The sequence below is a fragment of the Morone saxatilis genome, unplaced genomic scaffold (genome assembly GCF_004916995.1).
Source record: "Morone saxatilis isolate NCDOM2014 unplaced genomic scaffold, NCSU_SB_2.0 Contig24, whole genome shotgun sequence".
NCBI classification, from domain to species: domain Eukaryota; kingdom Metazoa; phylum Chordata; class Actinopteri; family Moronidae; genus Morone; species Morone saxatilis.
This window is the reverse complement of record NW_023339807.1, coordinates 19,600,747-19,609,720: the sequence shown is the minus strand read 5'-3', so window position 1 is coordinate 19,609,720 and position 8,974 is coordinate 19,600,747. Positions and strand designations below refer to the sequence as shown.

General features: G+C 42.8%; 3 protein-coding genes across 3 annotated transcripts in view; 2 read left to right on the top strand and 1 right to left on the bottom strand.

The window, feature by feature from the left end:
* The window catches only part of gnl2 (guanine nucleotide binding protein-like 2 (nucleolar)), an 11,288-nt gene extending 9,001 nt beyond the window's left edge, over positions 1 to 2,287 (top strand). The window contains exons 12-16 of the mRNA XM_035671931.1: positions 96 to 203; positions 313 to 785; positions 1,181 to 1,266; positions 1,536 to 1,615; positions 1,805 to 2,287. Of these exons, the coding sequence (XP_035527824.1) occupies positions 96 to 203; positions 313 to 785; positions 1,181 to 1,266; positions 1,536 to 1,615; positions 1,805 to 1,948 (891 nt within the window). The 3' untranslated portion in view covers positions 1,949 to 2,287. The remainder of the gene's footprint in view (positions 1 to 95; positions 204 to 312; positions 786 to 1,180; positions 1,267 to 1,535; positions 1,616 to 1,804) is intronic.
* On the bottom strand, positions 2,118 to 4,827 carry dnali1 (dynein, axonemal, light intermediate chain 1). Its single transcript, XM_035671934.1, has 6 exons — positions 4,467 to 4,827; positions 3,616 to 3,746; positions 3,365 to 3,534; positions 2,944 to 3,122; positions 2,533 to 2,697; positions 2,118 to 2,425 (listed from the first exon to the last, which is right to left on the bottom strand). Exons 1-6 carry the CDS (start codon positions 4,545 to 4,547, stop codon positions 2,390 to 2,392), a joined length of 762 nt encoding a protein of 253 aa, XP_035527827.1. The 5' UTR covers positions 4,548 to 4,827; the 3' UTR covers positions 2,118 to 2,389.
* A 303-nt stretch (positions 4,828 to 5,130) lies between these two features.
* Positions 5,131 to 8,204, top strand: snip1 (Smad nuclear interacting protein). Its single transcript, XM_035671933.1, has 4 exons — positions 5,131 to 5,454; positions 5,679 to 5,802; positions 6,592 to 7,133; positions 7,262 to 8,204. The coding sequence occupies exons 1-4, from the start codon at positions 5,294 to 5,296 to the stop codon at positions 7,518 to 7,520; spliced, it is 1,086 nt and encodes a 361-aa protein (XP_035527826.1). The 5' UTR covers positions 5,131 to 5,293; the 3' UTR covers positions 7,521 to 8,204.
* Positions 8,205 to 8,974: the final 770 nt, after the last annotated feature.

The window sequence follows — 8,974 nt, the reverse complement described above, 5'->3', positions numbered from 1 at the left end:
AGTCTATACAATATTTTCTTACATATATTATGTGCTGCACTCTTGATGACTTTAAATTAAATCTGAAGCCTGAATGTGTTTGTGGTATTATACAGGGTGGTGAGCCAGATCTGTCCACAGTCTCCAAAATGGTGTTGAATGATTGGCAGAGAGGACGTATCCCCTTTTTTGTGAAACCCCCTGGACCTGAGGGAGATCAAGAGGTAAGAGTTTACTAAATTTCCAGCTGTGTTTTTTTTTTTTTTTACTTCTTTTTCCTAAACAAACCTGGCCCGTGTGTCAACCTGTGTTTTGTTTCTGTCACTTTTCTAGGACATGGGACCATTGGCAGTTGAAGGACCCTCAGAAGCTGTTGAGAATGTGCAGGAGGAACAGCCAGACAATCCGGATGCTATCTCAGAGGAACGGCAGCAGAGACAGAAAGAGCAAGTCCAGAAGATTCTGGCTAATGTGCGACAGAACTTTGGCAAGATCAATGTGGCACCTGAGTTCACCGAGGAAGACTTAGATCCTGTAGAGATGCCTGACCTTGACGTGTCTGACCTCTCCGGCTCTGAGGGCGAGGGAGACGGTGAGGAGGAGGGGGAAGAAAGTGGAGAGGAAGACAGGGCCGATGTTGAACCGGCTGAAGGAGAGACTGAGGACACTGAGCCCACCACCGCTCAGACTGGCAAGGCAAACGGCAACAAGAGTTCACGCGAGGTGATTCGTGCGCTGGATGAGAAGATCTCCAAGTACAAGCAGTTCCTCGACCGGGCCAAATCCAAACGCTTCTCTGCAATCCGGTCCGTTTTCTCTCACCCAAACCTCACTCACATATTTTCTTTGTTTTGTGTACTTCCCTAACTTCTTTTATCCAGCAAAGCAACATGAAGTTTTTGGGCAGAGATGCCATGCATGCCACGTGGTCCGTGGTAACCAGCCTTTAAGCCCCTGAGGACTAGCAGTCATCAGTTTGACTGATCAGTGGCCTGTTCCCATAACTTTTGCATGTCATTGTGTTCTTTAATCTGCATCTCCTCTTGTTGAATTTCAGCCCACCCACTGAAGGAAAAGGTCAAATAACAGTTGTATAGTTACTCTAAGCACTGTATAATTACTGTTCATTTCAGCAGATCCCGACAGAAGTAAACTGTTTGCTTTGTTGGGTAATGATTTACTTTCTTTCTTCTTTGGACAGGATACCTAAGGCACTTTCTGACAAAGCGTTCACAGACATCAAGACTAAACAAGCGGCAGCAGCAGCTAAGCAAGCACAAAATAAAGGTAGCCAGTTAACAAGCTTGTCATGACTTTGTATGGTGTTGAATGTAGAAATTATTTTAGGAAAAAAATCTTACACAATTATTAAGAACAACATGAAAAGCACACAGGCGTTTCTGGTACTAGTATGATGATCTCATGTTTGACACAAAATTCATAAATATAGATTTGTACAGTATTTACCTGTAGCCATACAAATTAGGCAGATCAGGCTGACGCTGAGATCCAGCCAGGAACTGACATTAAATTTGTTTATCTTTGTCTGAGTTCAGCTGCAAACCAGAGGAGTAACAAGAGGAAGGCCGAGGAGGACGAGGAGTCCGCTCAGACGCACAAACTGACGTCTAAACAGGTATGCAGTGTTTGTTCTCCCTGACGTCAAACAGATCTCACAGAGTAGACATGTTAGATAAATGCCTGTTCCTCTTAGTGATGTAACAAGAGATGAAAAACATGGAGATGAAAAAAAAGACTGGCCTTTTTTTAAACAGAAGATTATAATTTTCTTTTTTTCCTCTGTTCCTCTTTATCCTCCCTACAGAGAAGAGCGATGGACCGTGCTAAGAAGGCCAAGAGAGTTGGTGTACGCTATTACGAAACACACAATGTGAAAAACAAGAATAAGAACAGAAAGGCCCCAGCATCAACCACAGAAGGCCAAAAGGCAAAAAGATCAAAGCACTAGACTGGAGTCGTAAAACACAACATATGTAATAAAACTTTATTTAAATTAGCCAAAAAGGACACAGAGTTGATAAAGGTGGAATGCTTACAACTGTTAAATGGTCTTTATTGAGTGGCCAATTTATGCCTTATCTTGACCTTGACTGTTTGTATTTTGCCTTTTTTTAAACTTTCTTTTCCTCTTCAACCCAGAGCTGTTTTTGAATGACATTTCATTCATCTTTTACATACAGGTGTAATGTTCTCTTGATGTTCAAGAGAAATGTACGGTCATTGTTTCCACTGTACTTGTCATGCCTTGCTGTTAAAAAAAAATTAAATAAAATATTTGCTAAATACATTCTTGCCAAGTTTACATGAATTGATATCATTTAGAAACACAAAGATAAATGTAGTAACAGTCTGTACTGGGAAATGGCCACTTGGTTTTTGTTTGTCGATGTTACTTCTTTGGTGTAATGATCCCTTCCAGTTGGTTCTGAATAGGAAGACAAATATTAAAAAGTTAAGACAAGCAACACAGTTATTTAAAAAAAATATATATATATTTTTTTTTTTCTTTGTTATGTAATTATGAAACATCACCTTGAGCTGCTGGTTGGTTCTCTTTAGGAACTGTATCTCTTCAGCGTGCTTCTTTTCTTCCACCTGTCGCTTTTCATTTTCTCTCTTTTCAATTGCATCGCATTTCGCTTTCTGTTCGTTCAGTTGTTTCTTCAGGTCTTGTATCTCGTTTTCTTGATCAGATATCTAGGTATGTAATAAGACACACTTGTAAATTTGTTCCAGATGCAGGATCAATTATATAAAGAGCACTACCGCCATCCTTATTTTACAATAACACTTAAAGAGAAATGGTGCTCTCTGCTGGATACATAGCTGAAAAACAGCCTGACTGTATTCTGATGGCTTTGGATGAGTGGCAAACTTAATCTATATCTATTAATTGCCAATTGTTAAAATTTCAGATTAGACTAAAGGCATAAATGTCCTTACTGTTTTCTCCGTGTCAGCCTTGCCCTGTTCAGCCTGCAGTGCTTTCCTCATACCGAAAGCCACGCTGCTTTCGTACAGTGTCTGGTAGGCAGCAATAGTCATCTGAATCTCATTTCTGACCCGCAACAGCAGCAGACCCCTCTCAGCACAGTTGATGGTCACCTGTCTGATCAGCTCATCTTAAAGAAAGAAAAATATAGGGAGATCAGACAGTTGAATTTATAGTGTGTGTGAAAATGTGCCTTCATTGGAATATAGGAACATTGTTCTATCAGAAGAAAGCCTGATAAAGATTCAAATCCAGCCATTTTGATCACAAAACTACATGTTCTTTAGCTCTCTCTATGTATCTTCTGTGTATACGTTGGTGTGTTCATCTATTATTGTAACCACAGTGGCCTCTAAACACCAGCCTGCTTACCAAAGCACTGGGAATAGAGCTCCCTGCGGACGGGACAGATTCCTGTTTCTCTGGCCTGCCTTTGCTGTATCTTTGTGTCCAGCAGCTCCTCTAGGTGAATAACATCGGTTCTGGTACAAGGTGCACTTGACACTTGTTGCACCCACAGTTGGTTTCCCTCCTTCCACTCCCTGCAGTAGAAGAAATTGAGATAAATGTCAGTGAGGTTTGAGCTTTGTTGACTGATACATTGTAGAGGAGAAGAGCTGTACCTGGGTGGAAGCATGGTGTTAAGAATCTCCTCATTTTCCTGCTTGGTGGCCTCAGAGGCTTTTTGTTTAGGAGGTGGTGGAACGGGGGTAGAGTTAGCAGGCTGCTGAGGGCTCACTCTCAAAGGGCGTCCCTGTAGCGAAAAGTATTTTCTGTGACACATTGTATACTGTCTTTACTTAATGTTAATCCTACTGAAATTCTATTTTTAAAATGGCTAGTACACTTTCCTATATATGTCATGTATACTTCCTCCTATGGAGCTGTCTGGTAACTCACTTAATACATTGGCAGACATTGTTTCACACCCGAGCTGCGGCGTGTATATGTTGTCATGTTGATGTTGCCACACAGAGGCAAATAAAGTAGCTGCTGCAATGTCAGTGCTTGCACCATCTGCAGATAATGCAGCTTAAGTTTCCCCCTTGCTTTATAGCTGCCAGTGTCTTTCTGTGAGTATTGTTCAGTTTACATTCAACACCTGGATCATCACACAATACAATAAATAATATAAATATGATTGAGTTTGCTATAAAACACCACATTTTAAAGGTTTTGTAAATGAATATATTTCATTTAATAAACACCAATGGCTCAGTTTAACATTCAACTTTTTCTGGCTCTTCTTATTTAGACAAGTGAGCCCAAGTATTAACGTCCACCAATTATCAATAACACACGTTTAGGAGGACATGTGACTTCAGAGGTAACGTTAAGTGCACACACCAGGTTGTAAATATATTCTATTTTCTTTTGTATAGATTTTCTGCATTTCTCCTCCCCACCAGGCATCACTCCAGTCCTCCTCCCGACGTTAGTTTAGCCCACTGAAGTCGTTGCTGCGTGAACTCACCTTTGGCGACTTTCTGTCTGTGCTTTTGGTGACCAAAATTGGATTGTCGTATTTCAGAAGAGAGTCGGCTGGTGGAATCATTGTTGTTGTTTGGGTTTTCTTTTTTTTTTTTTTTAATATATGACAATAATGAAGCTATGCACCAATACCAGAACTTTCTTGGTGTGGGCTTCAGTTACCGAACTGTTGGTTTTAAAGTCCAGGCTCAACTGTTTGCGTCGTCATGGCAACAGCGTCGCGGCGTTCCATTTTGCTTTATCCCGGTTGGAATCAGCCGTTCGTTTCACTGTTGATTATTATTATCATATATCATAATTATTATTTTAATCAGGAAAACAGAGAATATACAAGCTGTACTGTTGCTGGGTTTTTTTTTAAGGGAAACATCTGTTTAAAAAAAAAAAAAAAAAAGCGAAAAATGTACCTATTCAATCTTAATTCAAAATAAGCATTATTTTTTTCCCAGGGTGGTGAAGTCATGACCCGTCCCACTCTGCTTCTGATTGGCTACCTTGGCACTCTTACCCTAACCAGTCTCACTCATCGTGCCTAAACTATTGACAGTAAGTTATATTAAACGGATGCCTAAAACCAAACCCATGGCTGTGGTCGTGGCGGAACCAATGTAAAAAAAAAAGCGACCATGTCGAGATAAATTCTCGGCGTACCACCGGAAGCGGAAGTGCGTAATTCGAGCATAACAGCCGAAGTTTCTGATTGCGAAATTTCTGAGTTTGCCTTTGTTTTTGTTTTTTTACACTCTATTGCGGGGAAAGACGATGTATGTGTAGTCACACGGCGGCTGAATTCGTTTGTGTATTTTTAAAATGACCAAAGAAAAGCGACACAGGCGGAGGGAGTCTCCGGAGCGGGAGTCTAAAGTTAAGATAAAGCAGGAGACACTGAGCCCGGTTAGGCCACACACATCCCGCCGCTCCAGGTCGAGATCCAGCGGCAACTCGAGTCCACAGAGGAGGAGAGCCAGCAGGTATTGTCCATATATACTCGTTATTCGTCATATCAAGACGCTTTTTTTCACCTTAACAGACATATTATAAGCGTTGGCTAGTACGTACTTATTAGCTAAAGGTGTTGTTTTGGCTGCGCAGCCACGGCCATTGTTGGTTTCAATAAATAAACTGTATGTTTGGGTATTTTTTCTTTTTTTAAGTAATTTAAGAGCCCGCTTTGTGTTATTCGTGCCACTGTTAGGTCACCCGCCAGGACTAGGGACCGCTCACCGGGTAGACGAGAGACGTCTCCCGCCAGACGAGGCAGCAGATCGCCCAGGAACAGGAGAAGTCCCCATCGTGGTGCAGATGTCAAAATAAAGCGGGTGATTAAGCTCTACGCTAAGTTATTAACGACATACAAATGCAGCTTTGTAAGAATCAACAGATGCGCCAAGACCGAAAAGTGGCGACACGGTAATTCACTGTTTGACTGACATGTGTTGTGGCACATACTAATAATCATAAAGAGCTTCACGTGGTTAAACGTGGAATAAAACATTTCAGGACTTCAATGAGGCAATAACAAAAAGACAATTCAAATATGAAATAAAATAGCCAACAATAAGATCCAAACAATTATAATAGTGAAATAGATAAGACATCTTGGACATAAAACTGCTCGTATAAAAAGCTTTTTTTTAAAAGATCTGTTTTGAGATGCAGCCACAAACTGCTCTTCCCACGGACTCTTACAGGCATGTGCCCTTTTTTACTATTTGTACCTTATTTGTGCCCTTGCTGGACTTGTATAAGGTCCTCATAGTGTATATCACACACTTCAATTCAATTTTATTTGTATCGCTCCAATTCATAACAGAAGTTATAGAGGTCTAGACCGAACTCCTTCTAACATTTACAGAGCCAACAGTACCACCATGAGCAAGACCTTGGTGACAGTGGCAAGGAAAGACTGCCTTTTAGGAGGCAGAAACCTCAGACAGACCCTGGTCGTCTGCCTCGACCAACCACACGTGTTCCACTGACACATCACTTCCTGCTGGCATAGACCCATTTGGTATTACAGTGGCTATTTGCATCTAATGTAATGTGAATGTAACAATATAACCTCTGTACCTCTGTCAAATTTGCTCTGGACTAATCTTTTTTCACAGGAGCGAGAGGAGCATCGGGCTAGTGGCGATGAGCGGAGGAGAAGAAATGACCAGCCAGAGGAGAGGCGGAGCAGGTGGGAATCGGCCGGCCCCCGGGAGAGAGACCGTGGCGGAGACAGGCCGAGAGAAAGAGGCGCGTTTGCCCCCCAGCAAGCTGAGAGACAGCGGCATGACGAGCGGCGTAGGGAAAACCGCCAGCGGCGTGAAGAAAACCAGGAAGAGGATTTCGGGCGGTCTGAAGGAGGGAGTGACGACACAAATGAACCTCCTGCTGACAAAGAGAAGCCCAACTTTGAATTGTCGGGGGCACTGACCGAAGACACAAACACATTCCGGGGGGTGGTGATCAAGTACAACGAGCCACCCGAGGCTCGCATTCCCAAGCGCAGGTGGCGACTGTACCCTTTCAAGAATGACGAACCTCTCCCCGTCATGTACATTCACAGACAGAGTGCCTATTTGTTGGGGCGTCAGAGAAAAATCGCTGATATCCCCATTGACCACCCATCCTGCTCCAAGCAACATGCAGTATTCCAGTACAGGTGAGAATAAAACAGCTACGGTGTTTTACTCAATCTGTATAATTTAGACAACGTTCACTCCACGTTGCATTACACTTAATCACACACTTGATTAATACATGTCTACCTTTCTGTCTTCATCTCTATAGACTGGTGGCGTTTACACGTGCGGACGGCACGCCTGGCCGCAGGGTAAGGCCGTACATCATTGACCTGGGTTCCGGCAACGGCACCTACCTGAACAACCAGCGCATAGATCCGCAGCGCTATTACGAGCTCAAAGAAAAAGACGTTATCAAGTTTGGCTTCAGCAGCCGCGAGTACGTCCTCCTGCACGAGTTCTCAGACACAGCCGAGGTGGACGCCAAGCAGGAAGAGGAAGACGACGACGAGGGCCTCGATGAGTAAATCGTTCCCATAGCAGGATGTATTGCCCAGGTTCATTCAGGTTAGATAACATCATCATTAGTGGTAATCAAATAGTTGTTTCTACAGGGAATGGAACAATTAATTGAACTGGTAAATGTGGGACTTGGTTTAAAATAATGGAACAAGGCTGGTTTGTATATTCTGTAATTACCGAACTGTTGCTTAAACCTGCCACAACTGTCTCACAGAAGACTTCCTATTCTCAGGTTTGTGTAATGTCCGTGTGACGCATGACTGATCTCACACCCGACAGTGCTCACCATACAAAGTGCTCGGTGCCAGATAAAGATATCTTGCCGAAGTACAATAGTTCATTATATATTTTTGGATCACGGCACAGAGTACAAAGTTTAGCTGAAGATGTCTCGTCTATGTCCAGACTATATGTGTCAATGTACATGATACGTGGAATGTGAACTCTAGAGTTATGTTTAATAAGCATCGCTTATTGTCAGAGTAAACCGTTACAGACATACGACTTGTAATGATATTGCCTTTTTTGCTTTGTAGTGCAGGGAAAATAGTTGGTGCTGTTGTGAGTTTCCTTGCACCAGCGCTGTGTGTATTTAAAGACTTCCCCTTTTATTTTTCTCTGCTCTGAATCCCACAGCATTCATAGCAAATTTCCATTTATGTACTGTAAATAAAGACAGTGAAAATTTGGATTGTCTCAAGAGTTTTTAATGTAAATGCCTCATCGGAGCTTTGTGCATATTTTTTTATGATTAAAAGAAATGATTCATTGAAAGTTGCCTATGCTTTTTTTAAAATCTTAATTTGTTTCCCTACTTTTTGTTTCTTTGTGTTCATTCGTTTATTAATTCTATACGAGAAGGAATAAAGTCGCTCTACAAGGTGGCACACACACAGCAACCCCTTTCGGTTTTCAACAATCACCACATCACTCTTCTAACATGTAATCTAGCTGAATAATAGTTTTTCACAGCAGATGTCATGCGAGAGCCTCGGCTGTGTGTGTGCGGCGTCCAGTTTCAGTCTCAAAATGTCAGCGAGAGGAGGAGAGGGGAGGAGAGGCGGGTCGAGTGGAGAGGATACCGGGAATGGTTAGTGGATATGTCGAGGACAGAGGCGAGGCCCGCGACGACCGCCACCGGGAATACAAGAACGGGGAAAAAAAAAAAGCAAAAAGCCGTCCCTGTGGGTTTTCTTATGGAGCCCTGTCCAGACCTAAGGAACATGCATTAAAACGTCCCGACTGCACAATAAAGTCAGAACATGAATGACCACGGAGCGCAGCAATGAGCCCCTGCACGAAACCTGAGGAGGAAAACCAGTGGGGTGTCCCGCTGGAAGTTGTGGCAGGACCCGCTGGCCATAGAGCTAGCGCCAGCGGCTCGGTAAAAACAGATCGTTCCCCCACGCAGTTCCGAACCCCAGAGCGTGTCCTGCATACACTTGCAACGAGGACCCGT